The sequence below is a fragment of the Portunus trituberculatus genome, chromosome 27 (genome assembly GCF_017591435.1).
Source record: "Portunus trituberculatus isolate SZX2019 chromosome 27, ASM1759143v1, whole genome shotgun sequence".
NCBI lineage: Eukaryota > Metazoa > Arthropoda > Malacostraca > Decapoda > Portunidae > Portunus > Portunus trituberculatus.
In genome coordinates, this window is record NC_059281.1 from 10,719,902 (window position 1) to 10,743,901 (window position 24,000).

General features: G+C 43.2%; 1 protein-coding gene across 3 annotated transcripts in view; it reads right to left on the bottom strand.

Moving 5' to 3' along the window:
- The window catches only part of LOC123509490 (SCY1-like protein 2), a 307,200-nt gene that overhangs the window by 258,716 nt on the left and 24,484 nt on the right, over positions 1 to 24,000 (bottom strand). For all 3 annotated transcript variants that reach the window (XM_045263803.1, XM_045263802.1, XM_045263804.1), the window contains exon 2: positions 21,954 to 22,499. In XM_045263803.1, the coding sequence (XP_045119738.1) occupies positions 21,954 to 22,241 (288 nt within the window). In that variant the 5' untranslated portion in view covers positions 22,242 to 22,499. The remainder of the gene's footprint in view (positions 1 to 21,953; positions 22,500 to 24,000) is intronic.

The window sequence follows — 24,000 nt, forward strand, 5'->3', positions numbered from 1 at the left end:
TAGTGGCGCCTTCCTTACAACATCTTTAATTATCCCTCAGGTGCATTTTCTTTAAGCATCTCTTTTCCGCCACTGAAGGACAAGTAAGCCAGCAATTACGTACATATTCAAGTATTCCCTTTTGACTTCTTTGTTCTGAACATTACGATGATTTTTTTTTCCTTTCTCTATTCTCTTTATTTCTAGGAAGGATATTAACCCTTTCAATACTGGGACACATTTTTACTTTGAGACTCTGTACGATTAGACCATTTTATTGACATTAGCACGGGTCTATGAAAGGCAGAAGATTACTGGTCTGAGTCGTCACTATTTTAATCCCAATATGAGTTTCTGAAGCTGCATAAAATCACCAAATAGTAAACAGAATAAATACGGAAACGCGTCATGATACTGAAGGTTAAACTTTAATTCACTGAAATGTTAGAATGAATTTTAGAGAAGAGTCAATTTGTGTATTACTGCAGCCTTCCGTGTTCTCTTCAAAATACGAGGAGTAATTTCAACCTTGAATATCCGAGGTAAAATAAGGAGACATTTCATTCACCCTCTAAGAAACCGGAATACATTTTATCGAAACTTTACGAAACTAAGAGATACCTCGCGAATCCTTTCCAAATAGCGATGCATTTCCTTGCCTCTTTAAGGGACGAAGGACTTAATGGAGAAGTCTCCCCCCCTAAAAGGACTGAACGCTCCAGCCCCCCACCGGCTAATAGACCCCGTAACTCAATGCCTGTTTCAGATTTTTCTCTTGCTATTTTAAGCTTCTTGTAACAAAGGAGAGACAAATAACAGCAGAAAAATTTTGCCTCACCAGAATTCTTGTGATAGGATATACCACCTTTGATAAGTAATACACAGATAAATATAACACTCGACAGTATTACAACCAACAATGAAGAACATTTATTAAGACACAACTGTTTCTTCCAAACACACACACACACACACGGTATTGAGTTACTCCTTAAAAGTCTTTTCTAAGCTGGCTAAAGGACGAAAAGAAAAAAATGATGGTCTGTGTTATTAGTATTAGTGTCATCAGTCGTCCCACGCTTGTATCTTCTCTCTCTCTCTCTCTCTCTCTCTCTCTCTCTCTCTCTCTCTCTCTCTCTCTCTCTCTCTCTCTCTCTCTCTCTCTCTCTCTCTCTCTCTCTCTCTCTCTCTCTCTCTCTCTCTCTCTCTCTCTCTCTCTTTCATCCTGCAACACAACCAAAGAGCGCTCACAAATACACAACAAAAAGAATGATCGGGCAGACAGACAGAACACACACACACACACACACACACACACACACACACACACACACACATAGGTTAGTTAGGTAAGTAATTTTGTCCGCTGTTTCTTTTCTATTAGTTAGTGAGTGTGTTTGTGGAAGGATGCAAAATATCTGGACACAAATATCGACAAAGGTAAAAACATGGACACTAAGAAGTACAAGAGCAGTACAATTTGGACTCCACTCTTTCTGGAGACACTACACAGGAGACGCCGTGGTACAGTGGAACCATGCGTGCTTTGGTGTCCGAGGGGTCTCCAATCGCACGGTTTCGAATCCTGTCCACGGTCCGAATGTAGGTTGGGCTTCCCCACTCGGGGCAATGGTTTACTAGCTGGTTGGCTTTGAGATAGGAAGTACCACAAATAGTTACCCCTTTGGCCCATAAATTCAAGTGAAAAGCTCAGTTGGCATGAATGAAAAAAATAAATAAAAAGAAGACTTTTGAACTGAAAGAAATGAAGACATCCCAAAATAAGAAAATAAAAGATATGACTCCTTCTCCCGTTTTCATCTTTTCATATCCTAAGTAATGAGGTTCTGATTGGTCAATATTGGGTGTAGGAACGCCTTTGATTGGCTTCCGCTGCAGGCCAATCGTATAACCCGGCACCCTGATCTATCTTTCTTCTTTTCACGGTAATAATAAATCCATTTAAAAGCATCGTATATTTGACTGACCCTCTGACTGCTGCTCTGTGTTAATTCCCCTCTTAAACTTTCTTCATTCACTTGTTATAGAGTTGTCAACGTGGGAGGGAAAGGAGGGAGGTTGTAAAGGTTCGAAAGAGAGATGGAGGGAGGTAAGAATAGAAGGAGGACAATAGGATGAGGAAAATGGAAGAAAATATTTAATCTTGGGCTGACTTTTGAAGAGACCTCCCGCAGGCCTCCCACCTAATGACTTGCAAATGTCAAGACCTGTCCCTCTTCTCTCTCTCTCTCTCTCTCTCTCTCTCTCTCTCTCTCTCTCTCTCTCTCTCTCTCTCTCTCTCTCTCTCTGTGTGTGTGTGTGTGTGTGTGTGTGTGTGTGTGTGTAGGTTTATTAATAAAGAAATGCCATTCTGTATCTTCTAAAACTATTTCCTATACAAATAAATACATAATTAATAGTTGCATATATGTATCCTCTATCCTAACATCACATTCTCTCCAATAAACTATACAGTATATGCAATACACACGCTAACAGCATAGATAAATATGGAAAATTATCGGCAAAACACATCCGCCTTTCATTACACATCACGCTACCTATTTCTTTCAGTGTATTTTGGGATCTCATTCATTTCAGCAGACTGTAAAAACATCTACTAAAGGTTTCAGTAGATTCGAAAAAAATATATATAAAACTCTCCGGTAACCTCAACCCGCATTTCATTACTAGTCCTTCCCCCAATTCACGGTCCCGTGTTCCCTCTCAGCAAACCACAGCACAGGCGCCCCACTTGGCCCTAAAGATGTCCTTCCCGTATCCTTTCCACCCTTCCATCTGTTCTTTAAATAGATTCCCCCTTTCGAACTCTTTACCCGTCACTCCTACAAGTCCCTTCATCTTCTACCTTTCTAATCGCACCTTCCTCCGTCCCTCTCCACCCTTCAATTTTCTGCCCCATTTCCTTTCATTCCCTTTCATTATATGCAGTGCCATGTCCATTAATACCTTTTTTTTATTTTATTATTTACATATCTTTCTTAAATAAATGTAAATTCACTTTTTTTTTATCTATAACTACGTGTTCCCTATCAGCGCTTGTCATTGTCATATCCAGTGGCGTTGCTTTATCTAGTTCTTTATCATCCTACATTTTCTTTTTACTCCTTTTAGCCTCATCTCGCCTTCCCTCCGGCTGTCCTTTAAATAGATATCCTTGCAGCAGCCGTCCTTCGCATCCACCACGCAGCCCTCAAACCCTGCCAATAGCACCGACGTCCTCACAGCGCGCCAGCCGCTCAAATGGGCAAACACAACTGATGGAAATTACGTAAGCAAGCATTCCCGAGCTCAAACACAAGTGCTCTCTCTCTCTCTCTCTCTCTCTATAGTCATTGGTCTAGTTACCTGACTTCACCTCCTACCCTTAATTAGAAATATACAGGTAACACCAAACATGCCCTTTATTAAGTACATCCTTCATCTGTGACAACTACTGCTTTGAAAAAATCTAATAATAGAAATCAGTATCAAATTAAAGCTAAAAAAGTGAAAAGTAGCTAAAGGTTATTTTTGAAAACTAAACCAAAGTAAACGATATGTAAAGGTAACCAGAATGTGACGAAACTGATGCTGTGGTGCTTGGTGAACGCGTCATTACGGCAACAGTTGCTGATTTTTAACTGAACAACGACCAATGACTTCAACTTTGTACTACGAGACTTCATAATGTTACGTGACGCAAGATGGTAAAATTATGATGATAAAATGAAGTTTTCCGATGTACCAATTAAACAGGATTAAGTAGTAGTAATAAAAATAGTGTTGAGTGCACAGATTTACAAAATATATAATTAAAGTAGATGAGATTCCAAAGTACATTCTAATTCATCTATGACCTTTAATTCTTCAACCACCGAATAAGTTTGGTGTGGTGATCATATGAAAGTTAAAGGATGTATGAAAGAAGCTTAAATTAGTGGAAGACAAGATGTTTTCCAATGCATGAGAGAAACCTGAGAGTAATGAATATGAAATGAGTATGCATGATAATAAAAGAAAGCCATTAAATATTATGATTAGTAGAGGCTTCGTCAGCAAATTATCTGCGAATATTGAACGTCAGAATCTCTTGTTTTGCATACTGGTTAATAATTTAGTGTGATAGAAAGTATTATATTAAGCTACTTACTGTCAGAAGTTATTGTTGTACCTTGATGAGCCACAAACACGTTATTTTGGTACGTGATACTTTTTATATGCAATGAAAAAAATACAAAGACGAACACAAACATTCTATTGCCACTTGAGTACTAGAATGACATGAGAAACATTTAGTGATGAGTGAGAGATGTATTACGCACCAGACGCTAATCACAAAAACCTTACTAATAACTAATTAAAATTAAAACTTTTATCAAACTTGGATTAATGTAACCTAAACAAACAAAACTTAATAAGATACACTGAGGCACATTTTGCTGCACATCAGACACTAATCAGGAAAACCAGACTAATACATACAGACTCCAAAATATTACCTAACTCGTATTAACATAACGCATCTTAGCATAATTACTCGTATCACAAAAGCTAAACACACCTGAATACCCTCAGTTATGCTAAGATGATATTTCCATACGATAATGATATGTAAATGATAACCCAAACAAGACACACAATTCCTATTCAAATACCAGTGCAAAAAAAAGAATCAGATGTTATATTCGGCTCAACAAACGAGGTGGTGTAGTAATGAATGGCCAGCGTAGGGAATATCAAAGGGTGAACCGCCAGACCAGCCAAGGCGGAACAAACCTCTCCTTCTCATATGACACTTCCAAAATAACCTTCACTCGTGCGTTTCGACAAGCTTTGTTATGGAAATCACCCTTTTCTCTCTCTCTCTCTCTCTCTCTCTCTCTCTCTCTCTCTCTCTCTCTCTCTCTCTCTCTCTCTCTCTCTCTCTCTCTCTCTCTCTCTCTCTCTCTCTCTCTCTCTCTGACCTAGATTTTTTTGTCTTATATTTATTCATTCACACATTATTTTGAAAGACAGAAAGAGAGAGAGAGAGAGAGAGAGAGAGAGAGAGAGAGAGAGAGAGAGAGAGAGAGAGAGAGAGAGAGAGAGAGAGAGAAAAGAGAGGGAGAGAGAGATCATTATTGTTTTCCTTTAAAAGTAAATACATCATACATTTTTAGCTTATTGTCTATCATATCTAAATATTTCCATTAAAACAATGAGTGGCTCCTCCTCCTCCTCCTTCTTCTCCTCCTCCTCCTCCTCCTCCTCCTCCTCTCCTCCTTCTATTCGTCTTCCTCTTCCTCTTCCTCTTTCTCTTCCTCCTCCTCTTCCTCTTCCTCTTCCTCCATCGCTATTAACATCACCACCGCTGCTCCTTCCTCCTCCTCAAACACCACCCTCACCACCACCACTACAACCCTCTCCTCTCATTCATTTTTTCACCTCCATTCATTTCCTCGCCAACTCCCTTCCCTTCCCTCTCTCCCTCCTCCGCAATCACCCTCGCAGCTCTCCTCTGGGCGGTATAATGACCCTGTCCTTCCCTCCCTTCCCTCCACTTCCCTCCACTTGCCTCCACGTCCCTCCTGCCCATCCGCCAGCCACACAGGACACTTCACGTCAAGCAGCGACCCCCACCAATACTAATGACGACTCGCTGCTTCGGACGATGCTCAAATTCTGACGGAAATAAATCACTAAGGAGAGTTTGCCTGCGATTTTTATTATATTTGTTTAATTTGACTTTATTTATTTGGTTTTCTATTATTTTTTATTATTTTCTAATTAATTCCTATTTTTATCCATTTCTTTAGTAGTAATATTAAGATAGTTACTTTTATCCCTATTTTTGTTTTATCAATATTGAATTTCTTCGTTTTCTGCTATCAATTAATTTTATCTCAATTCAGTCAAATCGCATTAATACTTCATTCCAATTTTTTTCAAGAAGCTTCTTAAGAATATATATGATGTAGGTCTATCTCTCTCTTTATCTCTTTCTCTTTATTTATCAGTTTTACAGTAATTTCTTATGTTATCAGTCTCCACTTCTGCTTAATAAAGTTTTATATTTCATATATTTTATTCATTCGTCATTCATTATTCATCATTTCAATCATTCTTGGCAACACATTCTCTTTCCTTCCCTATTCACTTAATTTAAAAATCGTATAAAAGTCTACGGTAACTTACACTCGCATTTCATTAACTGTCTTCCTAACAAACCTTCCATTTTACATCATTTTATTAAATTTTGTATTCTTTATTTAAGATCTCTATCAATGAATTTGGAATTGCGTTCTTTCCAACACCATCAACTGAATTTTACACCTTACAAATAACTCTAAGGTTCCACTCACCCGCATTTCAATAAGTGTCCAGATACGATTCAGCTCACCAACCACTCATAAGTACACGTCATTCATTCTCTTCCTCTATTACTTCTCATTCTTTATATCTTTCAGTATCACTATTTACTTCAACTGTACCTCCTCCTCCTCCTCCTCTTCTTCTTGATCTTCTTCGTCTTCATCTTCTTCCCCATCTTCTTATTCTTCCTTCTCCTCCTCCTCCAATCAGTCTCCAAACAACTCCCTCACCAACTCATCTTCACTGTCCTTTCCCGTCAATGCTTCCTTTTCTTCTTCCTTTTTCTTCCTCTTCCAGAAATACACACACACACACACACACACACACACACACACACACACACACACACACACACACACACACACACACACACACACACACACACACACACACACACACACACACACACACACACACACAGATCTATTCCTAGAAACTTTTCCTTTCCTTCACTTCCTGTTTGTTATTTCCCAATTTTTCCTTCCTAACAATCTCTCTCTCTCTCTCTCTCTCTCTCTCTCTCTCTCTCTCTCTCTCTCTCTCTCTCTCTCTCTCTCTCTCTCTCTCTCTTCACTAGTTTTCTATATTATCCATTTATATCTCTCTTTTCTTTCTCTTCTCCCCCTCCTACTCTTTCTCTTCCTGTCTTTTCCTTGTACAACATTTCGTTTCTTATCTTCTATTGTTTTCCCTCCCTTCGTTTTCTTCACATTTTTCCTTGTCGTTTCATTTCCCATCTATTTCCTTCGCGAATTCACTGTCTTTTCCCTCCTCCCCCCTCTCCCTTTCACCATATCTTTTACTCCCTTCATTTTTCACCCTTATTCTTTTCCCCTTCCCTTTCCTCCATCTCCCTTCCTTCACCTATTCACACACAGGACTTGTTGTGTTCTAGTGAAAAACGTACTCCCCTAAAACAAACTTTCGCAGATTTCTTATACTCGTCTTTGATTTTTTTTTCCTTTTTCTCACCGATACATTTTCTTGGGAGGGTTTCGGTTGTAATTTCATGAATATCGTACGTCCTTTATCTTTTTGACACGTGAATGAAAGAATTAGGAAATGAATTGAAAAGAAAACTAGGAAATAAATCAAACAAACAGGGAAATGTGAGTTGTAAGAGAGAGAGAGAGAGAGAGAGAGAGAAGAGAGAGAGAGACCGTGAAATCGAACAAAAGACTCGAACAACAGCAAGGAACCAATGACGCAGACGACGAGAAGGAGGAGGAGGAGGAGGAGGAAGAGGAGAAGGAAAAGGAGGAGGAGGAGGAGGAGGAGGAGGAGGAGGAGGAGGAGGAGGAGGAGGAGGAGGAGGAGGAGGAGGAGGAGGAGGAGGAGGAGGAGGAGGAAGGAGGAGGAGGAAGGAGGAGGTTAGGAGAAGAAAGAGAGGAGAGAGAGGAAGGATTATAGTGAGGGGAAAGTGAGGGTCAGGTGAAGATGAAGGAGAGGAGAGAGAAGGATCAAAGAAGAGAAGAGAGAGAGAGAGAGAGAGAGAGAGAGAGAGAGAGAGAGAGAGAGAGAGAGAGAGAGAGAGAGAGAGAGAGAGAGAGAGAGAGAGAGAGAGAGAGAGAGAGAGAGAGAGAGAGAGAGAGAGAGAGAGAGAGAGAGAGAGAGAGAGAGAGAGAGAGAGAGAGAGAGAGAGAGAGAGAGAGATTACAAGTCAAAGCCCAGAGATCAACCCTGGTTTGGCTTTCACTGCAGAAATGCAGCTGAAGAGAAGAGTAGGGCTTGGCAACGCTATAAAATGCACCCCTCTCAACGCACTCAGCAGGCACATAAAGCAGCGTGTAAACGCATGAAGCGAGTGCAAAAGGAGGCCATTCGCAGATGGAAGAGTACCTTAAGGCACAAGCTGTCTGGCCAGAACGTGGGCAGCAAGGAGTGGTGGAGCAGCGTTAAGCAGCAGCAGGGCTTCGTCTCTGACGACACCATCCCGCCACTCACCGCACCGGACGGAGGCCTCGTGATGAGGAACAGGGACAAGGCCCAGCTGCTGGCTGCCCACTTCTCCAAGAAGATGCAAGTGCCTGAGCCAGAGCGCGTCCCACCACTCATCCCCGCCAGGACGCGGGTGACCCTCGACTGCCTCCACATACACCAAGCTGAGGTGGAGAAGCTGCTCCTCCAGGTGGACACCAAAAAGGCCCTCGGAACAGATAACATCAGTCCCCACCTGTTGAGGAGGTGCGCTTCAGAGCTGTCAGCACCCCTCACTCTGCTCTTCAGAAGGTGCCTGTCCTCCAAGACGTGGCCGTCGCAGTGGAAGGAGGCGAGGGTCGTCCCCATCCACAAGAAGAGCAGCAGGGCTGACCCCTCCAATTATCGCCCCATCTCCCTCCTGTCTGTGGTGGGCAAGCTTCTTGAGGCCATCATTGCCTCGAAGATCACGTCATTCATGGAAGCCCACCACCTCTTAAGTCCAAAGCAGCTTGGATTTAGGCGAGGGAGATCCGCTGCTGACCTGCTCCTCCTTCAGTCGGCAGCGTGGAACACGGCGCTGGATGGCGGCAGCGACGTGTACGTCATCGCCCTGAACATCGCCGGTGCGTTCGACAGGGTCTGGCACCGAGGCATCGTGGCGAAACTGCAGAGCCTGGGGGTGTGTGGCGGCCTCCTTCAGCTCCTGCAGGACTACCTCGGTGCAAGGACCTCCAGCACGGTGGTGAGTGGCCACACCGCCCCGCACCCTGTCAGGGCTGGTGTGCCTCAGGGTAGCGTCCTCGGATCCCTGCTGTGGAATGTCTACTTCAACGACATCCTGCAGCTCATCCCTGAGACACACGCCGACTGCACACTCACATTCGTCTGCGACAGGACCGACAGCCAAGCCACCATCACCAAAATAAACCGGGCCCTGGACACCATCGTCTCCTGGGGACGGCGTTGGCAGATCACACTTGCCCGGAGAAGACCCAGCTCCCCCACATCTCCAGGACACGGAAGGCAGACGGTCAGCCTCGCCCACTACCGGCCACGGCCATCTTCCTTGAGGGCAGAAGGCTGACTCCCCAGGACTCCATCAACATCCTGGGTGTGGAATTTGATGGCGGCCTCACCTTCACCAACCACGTCAAGAAAGTTGCCAGGGACGCGTCCTACAAGCTGGGCTGCATCAGACGCGTGGGGGACGTGCTGGATGCCCAAGGGGTGTCCTCACTCTATAAGGCACAGGTGCGTCCCGTTATGGAGTACGCACCCCTCACCTGGTCCTCCTGCCCCCCCTCGTACCTCACCGGCCTAGAAAGGGTTCAGGCCAGAGCCCAGAGGCTGGTGAGGGTCTGCACGCGGGGCCACGCACCAGACACCTTCCAGCCACTGCAGCACAGGCGGGATGTGGCGGGGCTTTGTGTTATGTTCAAAGCTCAGGCACTGCACACCCCTCACCTCGCTACTCTGCGCCTCCCTGGACCGCCGCCCCCTACTCAAGCTACGCGGTCGGCAGAAAACTCTGAGCACCCACACACGGTGGCTGTACCGTTCAGCAGGACTGAGCATAATATACGCTCCTTCCTGCCACGGTACAGTCGCCTGTGGAACCAGATGGTGCTCAGCACGGACCTGCACCGCTCCACCTCCCTGCACACCTTCAAGTGCCGAGCGAACGAGTGGCTCGCCGACCAGCAGTAGCTGATACGTTATATCAAGGACTCATTCATTGTACTATTATTTTTTGTAGACATAGCCATAGATAGCCCTACGCTCGTAATGACTAGGGCTTTGGCATTGTGTGTTATATCTATTGTTTAAATAAAAATAAAAAAAAAGAAGGGAAGAAGAGGAAAAGGTCGTGATGGGGGTGGTGGTGTAGGTGGTGGTGAGGCTGGAGGTGGTGATGGTGGTAGTGGTGGTGGAGTAAGAAAAAAATATAAAGTGATGATAATAAAGATGATAAAGGAACATCCAAGATAAATGGTGGTACTGGTAGTGGTTATGGTGATGGTAGTGGTGGTGGTAGTAGAGTCTGTAGTAGTACTGAATCTGGTAAGCATCTTTCTTGGGAATAAGGAAGAGAAGAAGGAAAAAAAAAGAAAACCAAGAACAAGAAAATAAAAAAGGGACTTGGAAGAGAAATGCGAAAGGTTAGAGGTAAGAAAGGAGGAAATGGAGAGAAAGGAAGGGGAAAAGAGGAAGGTTCAGCGTTAATGGAGAGTGAGGAGAAGGAGGAGGAGGAGAGAAAAGAGTGAAGAAAGAAAAGGAATGGGAAATAAGACACACAAATAAAAAAAAAAGATTCTAATAAACTGACACATTAATGAATATGAAAAGAGAATAAGAATATAAACCAAGTAAAAAATATATATCAATGAAAAGAAAAAGAAAAAAAATAACAGGAGTGGAAAACTTGACAAAAAAAATTAGGAAAAGAATCGAAAAATAAAATTAAACAAATTAAAATGTTAACAACCTTGAAAAAGATAGACAGAAAAAAAACATCAAATTGTCCAGGAAATGTATGATTTATTTCGCTTTCAGAGTAAACACATGAGCAATAATTTGTGTTTTCCCTTCTGTTTCTCTCCTATCTCTCTCTCTCTCTCTCTCTCTCTCTCTCTCTCTCTCTCTCTCTCTCTCTCTCTCTCTCTCTCTCTCTCTCTCTCTCTCTCCCTTATCCTCCTTTGACTGTCTATCCTCTCTCTCTCTCTCTCTCTCTCTCTCTCTCTCTCTCTCTCTCTCTCTCTCTCTCTCTCTCTCTCTCTCTCTCTCTCTCTCTCTCTCTCTCTCTCTCTCTCTCTCTCTCTCTCTCTCTCTCTCTCGCATTCCATCCGTCTATCTAGTCTATTTATGTATACATGTTCAAACACACACACACACACACAGAGAGAGAGAGAGAGAGAGAGAGAGAGAGAGAGAGAGAGAGAGAGAGAGAGAGAGAGAGAGAGAGAGAGAGAGAGAGAGAGACGGAATAATGAACGACACAATATTTCATTCATAACAACAAAGTATTTGCACATAAATTTGCCAATTCTCAAAATTCTTTATTATCATTCAAGTAATAACTGAAACTGTGTGTGTGTGTGTGTGTGTGTGTGTGTGTGTGTGTGTGTGTGTGTGTGTGTGTGTGTGTCGGTTTAATTCCTGGTATGTCTATCTGTCTATTCTCTCTCTCTCCCTCTCTCCCTCTCTCTCTCTCTCTCTCTCTCTCTCTCTCTCTCTCTCTCTCTCTCTCTCCTGCGCCTTCTGACGTCATCTACGGGGAAATCTCTTATTGGTTCAGAGATTGTCACCGCCAATCATATTCCTGAGACCAATTTAGTTACAACGAGAACAAGAGGAGGTGAAAGAGGAGTAGGAGGAGTAGGAAGAGGAGGAGGAGGAGGAGGAGGAGGAGGAGGAGGAGGAGGAGGAGGAGGAGGAGGAGGAGAATTGGAAGGAGAATTGTCAAGGGAGCACCCACACACACACACACATACTCAATAAAAGTTAACATATTTTCACCCATTTAATATAACTCATCAGTCATAAATGTTTGGTTGTTGTTTTTTTTTCGATATATATAATAGTAAACCTAAAGACACTTCCCACTATCATCATTACACACACATCTTTCTCCTCCTCCATCTTCTTCTTCATCATTTTCCTCCTTCTCTTCCTTTTTTTTACATTTTCTTTTTATCTCCAGTCTGTAAGCTCTCTTCTCTCTTTCTCCTTCTTCCTGTTCCCTTCCTTTTTTTTTTTTTTTTCTCCTTCCACCCCACTGAAAATGGATGAAGGATAGAAGGGAAAAACCGCAAGGATTACATGAGAGGAAAAGGAAAATCAAAGGGGAGGAGATTGAACAGGAGGAGGAGGAGGAGGAGGAGGAGGAGGAGGAGGAGGAGGAGGAGGAGGAGGAGGAGGAGGAAGAGGAGGAGGAGGAGGAGAAACGAGAGGGTTAGAATAAAAAGAAGATAAAGACGAAGAAGAAGATAACGAAGAAGACACAAATAACACAAATAAAATGCCGAAAGGAGGAGGAGGAGGAGAAGGAGGAGGACGAGGAAGAAAAAGAAAAAGAGGAGAAGGAGGAGGAGAAACAAGAGGGTCAGAACGAGGAAAAAGATAAACACAGAAAAGAAGAAGATAACGAAGAAGAAGCCCAAAATAAACGCAAAAAAAATGTAAAAGAAAAAAAGACGTGAAACTTTAACGATAAAAGAATAAGGAAAAGAGAGTAAGGAACGAAGAAACCAGGAAAAGAATGAGAGAAAGAGAAACACGAAAGTAAGACTCAAGAATGGAAATCGGAAAATAATTGAATAAATGATAAGAAGAGGAGAAACTTATCAAGAGAGAGAGAGAGAGAGAGAGAGAGAGAGAGAGAGAGAGAGAGAGAGAGAGAGAGAGAGAGAGAGAGAGAGAGAGAGAGAGAGAGAGAGAGAGAGAGAGAGAGAGAGAGAGACGTACATTCCTGTGAACTAGACAATATTGCATGGACAGGATTCTTCGCTGACCCTCACCAAGTTTGTATTGCACAGCTGTCTATTGACGCAGGAGGAGGAGAAGGAAGAGGAGGAGGAGGAGGAGGAGGAGGAGGAGGAGGAGGAGGAGGAGGAGGAGGAGGAAAAAACAACAACGACGACGACGACGACGACAACAACAACAAGAACAACAAAAACGAGATGAGAAGAAGAAGAAGAAGAAGAAGAAAAAAAAAAAAGAAGACGAAGAAGAAGAAAAGAAAAGAAGAAGAGAAAAAAAGGAGAAGAATAAAAGAAATAGAAGAAGAAGAAGAAAAGAAGAAGAAGAGGAGGAGGAGGAGGAGGAAAAGGAGAAAACATAAGCAGAAAAATAAAATAGAACAAAAAAAAGACGAAGATGAGAAAAACCAGAAAAAATCGTACTAGCAAAACAATAAAAAAAGCAGAACCGAAAAAAAAAAAAAGAGAAAGAACTAAAGAAGAAGAATAAAGAGGAATAATGAGAAAAAAAATAGACAGAGAGAAAACAGTGCTTCGTAAAATAAGATAAAGAAGATAGAGAAGAAGGAAATTAAGAAGGCATCTCCCCACCAAATTATCCTTCAATAAGAGAAGTTTGAAGAGAGAAAAGAAAACAAAAGACAAAATAACCAAAAGGAATACGAAAGAAGACAAGAGAAGAAGGAGGAGGAGAAGGAGGAGGAGGAGGAGGAGGAGGAGGAGGAGAGAAGAGGAGGAGGAGGAGGAGGAGGAGGAGGAGGAGGAGGAGGAAAAAGAGGAGAGGGAAGAAAGAAGGAAGGGATTGTCAGGAGAATGCTCGAGAAGAAAAAGAAAAGAAAGTGGAAGAACTGGCAATCAGAGAGAGAGAGAGAGAGAGAGAGAGAGAGAGAGAGAGAGAGAGAGAGAGAATATAACAGAAGGAAATGAGAGGTGGCAGTAAAGGCGGAAAGAAGGGAAAGAAGCAAGACAAGGCGAGGGGAGGCAGAGCGGAAGGAGAGGAAGAAAGTGAGGGGGGAAAAGAGAGAAGGAGGGAAGGAGGAGGGATTGAAGTAAAGGAGGGAAGAATATTAGGGATAATAGGAATGGAGATGAGAAATAATGAGACAAAAAGAGTTAATTACTGAGATTTGAATAAAAAATACAAGGCTAATGTCTCTCTCTCTCTCTCTCTCTCTCTCTCTCTCTCTCTCTCTCTCTCTCTCTCTCTCTCTCTCTCTCTCTCTCTCTCTCTCTTGCACCTTCACCTTCATAGAAGTTAAAAGAAAGAGACAGTAGATTGCTTCTCTCTCTCTCTCTCTCTCTCTCTCTCTCTCTCTCTCTCTCTCTCTCTCTCTCTCTCTCTCTCTCTCTCTCTCTCTCTCTCTCTCCTGGCCAAGTCATTAAGGCCCTCACGATTATATTTCCACCTGCCATTCGCACCCTTACTACACTGTGCTAATGAGAGACGAAGGGGATCCCGCCCCCCCAAACCCTCCTCCTCCCAGCTGCCCCCACACCTCACCTGTCTCACAACGTTACCCACACACCTGGTCACTCTATCCAGGTGAGGCAAGGCTAGGAATGTGTACTCGTGATGAAGTGCGAGGGGTGGTGGTGATTGTTGTGATAGTGTTGGTGTTGCTGTAGTAGTAGTAGTGGTAGTAGTAGTAGTAGTAGTAGTAGTAGTAGTAGTAGTAGTAGTAAAAGATAGTTGTATTTGGTAAGATAGAGTGAATAAAGTAATAGCAGTAAAAGGAGTAGTAATAGCAATAGTAACAGTAGCAGCAGTAGTCGCAGTAGTAGCAGTAGCAGCAGGAGTGGCAGTAGTAGCAGTAGTAGCAGGAGTGGCAGCAGCAGCACCAATAACAGCAGTAAACTCCCTCGAGTCTCAAAGGTCTAGTTTTCCTCTACATATTTGACGCTCGTCTTGCATAATAACTTAATTGTTTACACTTTCATGCCTTTCAATTATATAACGGTGTGCTTTCTCTCTCTCTCTCTCTCTCTCTCTCTCTCTCTCTCTCTCTCTCTCACACACACACACACACACACACACACACACACACACACACACACACACACACACACACACACACACACACAGCAGTAGCTTCCAATCATATTAAAATTCTTCTCCCTACTCTGAATTTTGAACATCATTTTATTTGTCCTTTCTGTTTTCCTCCCTTCCCACACTCTCTCTCTCTCTCTCTCTCTCTCTCTCTCTCTCTCTCTCTCTCTCTCTCTCTCTCATCACCCACCCACCCCTCACAATAAAGCACATATGTGACCACGTACGTTTTCTCTCGTTCGAATGAAACACTTGTCAGTTTCCAATACATGTCTCCACTTTTTCCCCAATACGTTCTCCGTGGATTACTTTCACTAATGACGGACGCTGAAGCACACAAGTAAAGCTCAGGTGTTGATGTACTGAGGTGACTCGTCTCTTTCTTCCTTGACTGACGTGTTTTTTCCCTGCCTCTCATCACCCCCCAATGCTCTCCTCCTCCTGTACCTCCTCCTCCACCTTCTCCTCTTCTTCCTCCTCCTGCTCTTTCTGTGTCCAAGCTGCGATGTTCTTTTGTCTTGCAGCCCAAAGTGTGGCGCCTCTACGGCCTTTCATGCCCAAATGCCAGTCTCCAGAATAAAAGAAGCCAAAAAATACTAATGAAAATAAAACTTGATAAAGGCGACTCCGTTCAAATAATGACGGTAATAAAAGGAAGAATAAGGTGAAAAATAATGGTGTAAAAATTAATAATGGTTAGGGCAAGGCACGAGAGAGAGAGAGAGAGAGAGAGAGAGAGAGAGAGAGAGAGAGAGAGAGAGAGAGAGAGAGAGAGAGAGAGAGAGAGAGAGAGAGAGAGAGAGAGAAAGAGAGAGAACAAAACATCTCACTTCTTTTTCCCCTCTTACTCCCTTTATTCCTCTCTTCTCCCTTCCCTCTTCCCTCCCTACTCCTCAAAACGGTACCCCTTCCTCTTTCCTTCCGTCTATTACCCTCTATTATCTCTTCCACTCCTCTTCTTCTCTTCCTTTCATCACCCTCTTCTTCCTCTTCCTCCTCCCTCCACTGGCCACCTCTGTCGTCTCCTCCTCCTCCTCCTCCTCTTCCTCCTCCTCCTCCTCTTCATTCACGCCATTCCCTTTACTGACCCCCTCTCAACTTCTTCCTCCTCATTCTCCTCCTCCTCTTCCTTCCCTCCTCCTTTTCTGCCTCCTCCTTCTCCTCCTCACTCAGAACATCTTTCCCTCCCTCAAAATCACAAAACGGAAAAAAGTGGATTTTTTTTTATTCAAAAGTAAAAATACTAAAAAAAATTCTTCATATTTTAAAAGAAAGCATTGAATTTCTAGCACGACAGATAAAGCGAACATTCGGAGACACACACACACACACACACACACACACACACACACACACACACACACACACACACGTACCCTCGCCTGGTGTTTCTAGTGCAATGACCTCCTCACGCCGTTCAGTTACGTTCGGAAAGGGAGTTCGGGAAGGCTAGGTTGCCCCTCCAACGCTCGGCCCGCCAGCTTAATTGCAGCGTCGGGTGTGTTTAGATAGGCACAGTTTGCTTAAGGAGTAGTCTGCTCTTCTTCCCTTTTTATCTCTCCTGTTCCTCTTCCTCTCTTATCATCACTGCTTCTCTTACGCACTTTTCTTCATAGTTACCTGTATTTTATTTTTCATTTTTTTTTTTTTTGTTTCGTTCGCTATTATCAGACATGCTTTTTTTATTCTTTTTCTCATATTTTTTTTTATATACGTACTTCCTTCTTTCGTAATTTTGTGTCTCTTTTACGCTTTACATTTTACGTATATTTCTTATTTTGTTCATTTTGTATCTTTTTTATTCTCCTTTTCTATTATCATATTCATAAATGTTATTCTTGCTTACTTTATCATTCTGTGCTTTACTTTTTTACTTTTTCCTTCATCAGACATGCTTTTCTATTTTTATCAGTGGTTCCTATCCCTCTACCTGACGCATGATCCACCCCATGTTTGCTACACCTGCATACCCGCCACACACACACGCACACACACACACACACACACACACACACACACACACACACACACCTGGGTTCCTACCGATGTCACCTGTCACCTGTCACATCCACGTAAAGAAAATCACAGTGAACATCCAAGCTCATATTTACTAATTCAGTTTATCCTCTCTCTCTCTCTCTCTCTCTCTCTCTCTCTCTCTCTCTCTCTCTCTCTCTCTCTCTCTCTCTCTCTCTCTCTCTGTGTGTGTGTGTGTGTGTGTGTGTGTGTGTGTGTGTGTGTGTGTGTGTGTGTGTGTGTGTGTGTGTGTTTCTGGCCACTTGTCTATCTGTCTTCACGCCAAAACGAGCGAGAAACAACAAAGTGGGTGAAAATAGATAGAGAATAATAAAAAAGAAGAAGTAATTTCGACAAGTCTGAACTAACTAACTACTCTGGCTAATTGTCCCTCGCCTCGCCTCGCTTTGCCTCAACACGACACACGCAGCGACACAAAACGACAAACACGGACCAACGAACTCAGGCAACTTAATTCAAGACGGAAGGCACTGAGAGAGAAAGAGAGAGGGAGAAAAAAAAAGAGAGACAGACAGACAGACAGAAACGGAATGGAACGAAACGAAAAGAAAAACTCACCTCGATGGTAACACACAAAAGACAACAACAAAGAAAACGAGAAAAAAAAGGCAAGGAAACACATTTGCGAGTGGTTGAATTTGTAAAGGATGGACGAACACACACACACACACACACACACACACACACACACACACACACACACACACACACACACACACACACACACACACACACTGGCTGGTGGGGATATAGGGCTTTCCTCTGATTAAATTCCCCCTCTTCAGTGCAAGCGTCAATGAGTGTGCTTGTGGGAAGGTTTCAGGAGACGCAGTGACGAGGATGCGAGGGAAAGGGACGGAAAAGAAATGAGTCAAGAAAGGAAGGAGGAGAATAAGGAACGCATGACGAAAAGAAAAAAAGAGTGAGGCAGATAAAAGACATAAGGATTTAAGAATATAATGGAAAGCTAACAAATATAAAGTCTTGGAGGTTGTAATGAAAAGAAGACAAAGAAGTAAAAAAAAAAAGAAGGAAAAAAAAAACAATAGTATGATGAACAAAAAGTGAGAAAAATTATTGCTAAAAAAAAAAGCTATTAAAAGAATGTCTAAGGATAAAAACAGAATGAAAAACTGAAGCAAAAGCAAATAAAGATGGGCGTGAGGAGGGAAGGATTGGAAAAATATGATACTGGAATACTTACGAGAAAATGAGAGCGCAGAGGATAGAATGAATGAATACACGCAAAAAAGAAGGAAAGAAGGAAGGAAGGAAAGAAGGAAGAAAGGGTGTGTGGAGGTGTGGCGTGGGATCTCGTGTGCACAGAATCATTTGGCTAACGCACCGTGATGTTATAAAGCCTTTACGCCACTCTCCCTCTCCCTCTCCCTCTCCTCTCTCTCTCTCTCTCTCTCTCTCTCTCTTCTCTGAACTATGCAATTTCATACCAAGCCTTTTATACCACCTTTTATTGCCCATTAGTAGTAAAGCTATCAACAGGTAGAGCTCATACAGGTAAAGGCAGGTAAATATAAATACAACAGGTGTGCCAGTTACGTTCAACAGGTGGTCTCTTAACGCACCCAAACTGTCCCAGGGGCCGAGTCAGCTGATACGGGAACAGTTCAATACTTTATGACTTTATTATTGAGGCAAATATTTCTGAACAAGGGAGCATTTTTGTTCCATTGAAAAATACAGAGGGATAATTATTTTCTCGTTCATTTTGATTACGATCAGATTTCGTCGCTGTTCCATGAGTGCTGTTAAGAGTCATTTGCTGTTTTGTGTGATTATCTCTGTCTCTCTCTCTCTCTCTCTCTCTCTCTCTCTCTCTCTCTCTCTCTCTCTCTCTCTCTCTCTCTCTCTCTCTCTCTCTCTCTCTCTCTCTCTCTCTCTCTCTCTCTCTCTCTCTCTCTCTCTCTAATCATCTTTTCATTCTTAAACTAATTTCTCTCCTTCTCAAGATTTAAGTCACCAATTTGCATTTCATATTACTTCATTTTTTTTTTTCTTCATTAACTCCGGGTCAACTTTTATCTTTACTTCATCTGATATCTATTTAATCTTACTCCTCATTACTCCCCGACCATATATTTTTGCTAAGAATAATTTTTCTTACCTGGCATGACTATAATTTCTCGGACTAATATAACCCCAACTTTTGTTCCCGACCCAATACTGGCTGTCAATAATTGCGAGTGTTCCCTTGTCTTTCTATCCAGTCACCTTTTTAATCTCAATGTCGAGTTAGTGTTTGGCATTCGTGTAGTGAAAAAGTCATAATATTTCGAACCATTTCCTGTCAGCCTTTCTTTTTTTTTTTTTTTGGTCCAGCCTAGCAATGAGAGGAAACTTATTTATTCTATAGACAATTTTTATATACAATTGTGCATTAATTTACTTTTATACTGCCAGAATCAAACACATTCTACCACATTTAACCCCTTCGATACTGGGACACATTTTTACTTAAAGATTAGTACGAACGATTAGACCATTTTATTGACATTAGGAAAGGTGTATAGAGGTCAGAAGATTAATGGCCACAGTCTTCACCATCTTAATCCCCCATATAAGTTTCTGAGGCTGTATAAAATCACAAAATAGTAAGCAGAAGTAATATGGAAACGCGTCGTGGTACAGAAAGGGTTAATACAAACTCATCACGATAGAAACAAATACACTAAAAGAATAACCAGATCAAACATTACTCATCTATATCCATTCATCAAAACAGAACGACATTTTTCTTGCAACTAGAACCATTTACCTTTATACAATTTCGTTCACCTTCATCTCATACAGCCTTAGGCCTATCTTTTTTCAATGGCGTGCTGGAAAAAGGGAAAAGGAGCGCAGTAGGCCTAATCTCACGTACGTGTTGGAGGGGCCGTACTTTGTTTTCCTCTGCCCGCTGAGGAAAGCTAAGACACGAAGGATGCTGAGGGAAGGAAAGGGAAGAGAAGAGAACGGAAGGGAAGGTGAGGTAAGGTAAGGGAAGGGAGGGGAAGTGAAGGGAAGAGAAAGAAAGGGAAGGAAAGAGAAAAGAAGGGAAGGAAAGGGAAGGGAAGGGAAGGAAGGAAGGAAGGAAAGGAAAGGAAGGAAGGGAAGGGGGAAGGAAGGGAAGGGAAGGGAAGGGAAGAGAAAGGGAAAGGAAGGGAAAATGAGACATAAGATGAGAATAGAAAAGAAACAAGTAGATAACAAGGAGAAAAAGAAAAGGAAAAAAGGGAGATAAATAAGGGAATAAGAAGGAGAAAAAGGGTAAAAGAGAACAAAAGATGAGAGAAGCTGAGAGAAAGGATGGGAGAGACGAATAGAAAAGGAAGCAATGATTGAAAAAGTAGAGGAAGGTAGAGAAATGAAAAGGAAAGGAAAGGAACAGACGAACTATCCAATATACAATACACTCTTACGTATATCTAGCACATCCATGTATACTTGTGTGCTTTCTCTTTATTCTTCTTGTTCTCTTCCCCCCGTCCCGCTCCCCCACCTATTCTGGTAACATTGTCTGACTGTCTTTCTTTGGCCACACTTTTGCGTTCTTTTCCCAACGCCGCCTTGAACCGCTGCCTTCAGTGCTCGCTTTGTTTCAAGACTGTAAAGGAAGGGAACAAAACAGCAAAGTGTGTGTGTCGGGGTTGAACACACACACACACACACACACACACACACACACACATTCACGGAATCAGTTTGAAGCACGTCTGGTGTTCTACAGAGAGAGATTCCTTACATCCTCTCTCTCTCTCTCTCTCTCTCTCTCTCTCTCTCTCTCTCTCTCTCTCTCTCTCTCTCTCTCTCTCTCTCTCTCTCTCTCTCTCTCTCTCTCTCTCTCTCTCTCTCTCTCTCATAATTTATACAGAAGAACATGTACCCAAAGGCGCACTGTCGTGTGCTACCTATTCTAAGGGTACTACAATCTATTTCTCTACAATATTTACAAGACTTAAAATAGATAATATACAAGATGGAGCACTGTTCTTTCACTCACTAGCACTATTCACGCACTGCTAGTGAAGTGAAAAGAACTCTTGTATCTATCTCTCTCTCTCTCTCTCTCTCTCTCTCTCTCTCTCTCTCTCTCTCTCTCTCTCTCTCTCTCTCTCTCTCTCTCTCTCTCTACATATCTACACCCACTCACTGAACATTCTCACACCTTTCTTTTATGCTGCTCCATTACTCTTCCTCCTCCTCCTCCTTTCTCCTTCTCCTCCTAGTTTTGCAGTTGGTTTATTCACTTCCTTCATTTCATCTTCACTTTTCCTCACCTCTCCTTTCTTTCTTTGTTCTAACCTAGCTACCTCTCCCTCTTTCTTCCTACTTCTCCTCCTCAACCTTCTGTTCTTTTTTACAGCTCGTTCCTTCAGTCCTTCAATTCATTTTCACTTTTTCCCAGCTCTCCTTTCTTTCCCTGTTCTAGCCAGCTTACCTCCTCCTGTCTACCTCTCCTTCTTTCTCATCCTCCTCCTCTTCCTCCTCCTCCTGCTTCCTCAGAAAACGTTAGCTTCCATTTCTATTCCGCGGATCCCCTGCTTTCAAGCTTTTCCCATTCGCTTGCGGGTATACTACTTTTCCCTGGGGCACATTCATGCGGCACTACAACACTATTGGACATTTGCTCCCACCACTCTCCATCTCCCGCCCCTTGCATCCAATCACGACACGAAGAGCGCTGTTGCTGTCTATCAAGCAAATCAATAAAAAGTTCGTACAAAAATTACGACAGAAAAGAAACCAATGGCGAAAAGAGCAAATTGGAGGACGAGGACGGAGAGAAGCTGGCACGGAAGAAAGGAACAAAAGTGAAGAAAAAAGAAGAACCCCACAGCTCCGGGACTCCCAAAGGGGATTCAGGACTGCAGTGGAGGATTGAAAATGTCCTACAAATGATCCTAGAAATCCTGTCCTCGCCTCCTCTTTAAAAAATAATCCAGAGGGGATCGGGTCAGAGAGAGAGAGAGAGAGAGAGAGAGAGAGAGAGAGAGAGAGAGAGAGAGAGAGAGAGAGAGAGAGAGAGAGAGAGAGAGAGAGAGAGAGAGAGAGAGAGAGAGAGAGAGAGAGAGAGAGAGAGAGAGAGAGAGAGAGAGAGAGAGAGAGAGAGAGAGAACAATCCAGCGTCACGTTACCTTGGCGTCACTCTTGCGGTATCCCTCGTAGATCTTCCACACTGCCGAGGGCCCAGCGGAGGCCACCAACTTGCCCACCTCGAACTGCTGCGCCAGGGGAGAGGAGTCCAGAGCGGAGGTGCCTTCCCTCATCCCGCCACCTCCTCCACCTCCGCCTCCTCCCCCTCCTCCTCCTCCGCCTCCCCCTCCTATACCTCCACTTCCGCCCCCTCCACCAGAGCCCCCTCCCGTCGCGCCGCCGCTGCCACTGCCGCCACTCACGCCCGAACTCTTGAACTTAGAGAACATGCTGCTGCGCCTCGTCTTCAGGCGGCTGGGCTTGGCGAGTCCGGAGATCTTTCCAGCTTCTCAGGTACGCCGCGGGAAGAAGAGTGCCCTAGCGGGAGGGCCTGGGTAGTCGGGGGGAGTCTAGGGCTCCTACGGGGGGATCCTGAAGGTATCCCCGTAGCGTGCGTTTCTGGGGAATGCTGAGCGGCGGGGCTGGAGAGGCTGGGGGCGGTGGGCGGGTGTAGGTGCGGGCGTCACTGGGCGGCGCCGCGGCACAGTCTGAGGAAGAAATTATACTAATGTTAGGTGCTTGCTATGAGATGGTAGTAGTAGTAGTAGTAGTAGTAGTAGTAGTAGTAGTAGTAGTAGTAGTAGTAGTAGTAGTAGTAGTAGTAGTAGTAGTAGTAGTAGTAGTAGTAGTAGTGTAGTAGTAGTGGTGGCAGTAGCAGTAGTATTAGCAGTAGCAATAGTAGCAGTAGTGGTGGAACGGATGGTGGTGGTAGTGGTGGTGGTGGAGGTGGCAGTGTCAGCAATGATGGTTGCAACGAGTTTTCCTTTTCACTGTAAATCTTCCAAGGCAAACAAGAGTAACTCCAGCAAGTAATACATGAAACACAACATGAACCGACAATACCCACAGTGCATCGACACAACACACAACACAAATGAAACTCTCACTCACTTTCTCTGCGCCCGGAAGCAAATAACACGTAAATAAATCCAATACATCCTGACCCTTAAAGCAGAACGTCAATATTTCCTTGAACTCAGCGGGGAAACACGCATACATCATTAACCTTCTCCTCATAACGGAAGATGAATTGATAATATCTGAAAAAAGTAAAGCGTAATGAAATCCATATTTTTCTCACCGCAACATAATGAAGAAAGAAACACACACACACACACACACACACACACACACACACACACTCCTTCCTCCAGTCCTCTACAATTCATGCAAGGAAATGAAAATATTAAAGATGCAGAATATTGGAGGAGCGTTGTCAAGTGAAGTTCTGTGTGTGTGTGTGTGTGTGTGTGTGTGTGTGTGTGTGTGTGTGTGTGTGTGTGTGTGTGTGTGTGTGTGTGTGTGTAAAATTCAAGGATGTCATCAAGGGAAGTGTACATCAATGACACACACACACACACACACACACACACACACACACACACACACACACACACACACACACACACACAGTGAAGAGATGTATATTACATCGACCAGGCGAGAACATGGAAGTATGAAGGCCGACAGAGCGAGGGAACTTCCTAATATTTCAAATTCTAAACTGAGATGACTTTATGCAGAATTAAGATCACTAAAAACTTGCATTCAATATTAAATCCGGCTCCATTTCTTCTCCTTCTCTCTCATCTATTCCAGGCCACCCTTTGATTTTATTTTTCTTTCTCTTCCAACTACCTATTATGTTGTAATTGAATGTAACCTTTTCACTTAATCTCCGCCACCTTGAGCCATAGTGTAAGTTCCTGATTAATAGCCACAGCCTCCCTGGAGAGTCATCAGCCCCTTAGCACCTCTCAACCCTCATTGCTTCCACGGAGACCAATATTCCGTTGACTCTCGAAACTGTAAAGACCCAAAGTTAAAAAAATAATATCATCTCCAGTTCATTGCTTCGAGAGGACTCTTAGACTCCTCAGAATATTAATCAAGAGCACCAAGAGCAGTTCAGTTCTTTCCATTTTCTTGGGAATAAAGCAAAAACTATAATGACGTAATTCTATAGACTCAAAACACAGAACCACGTCA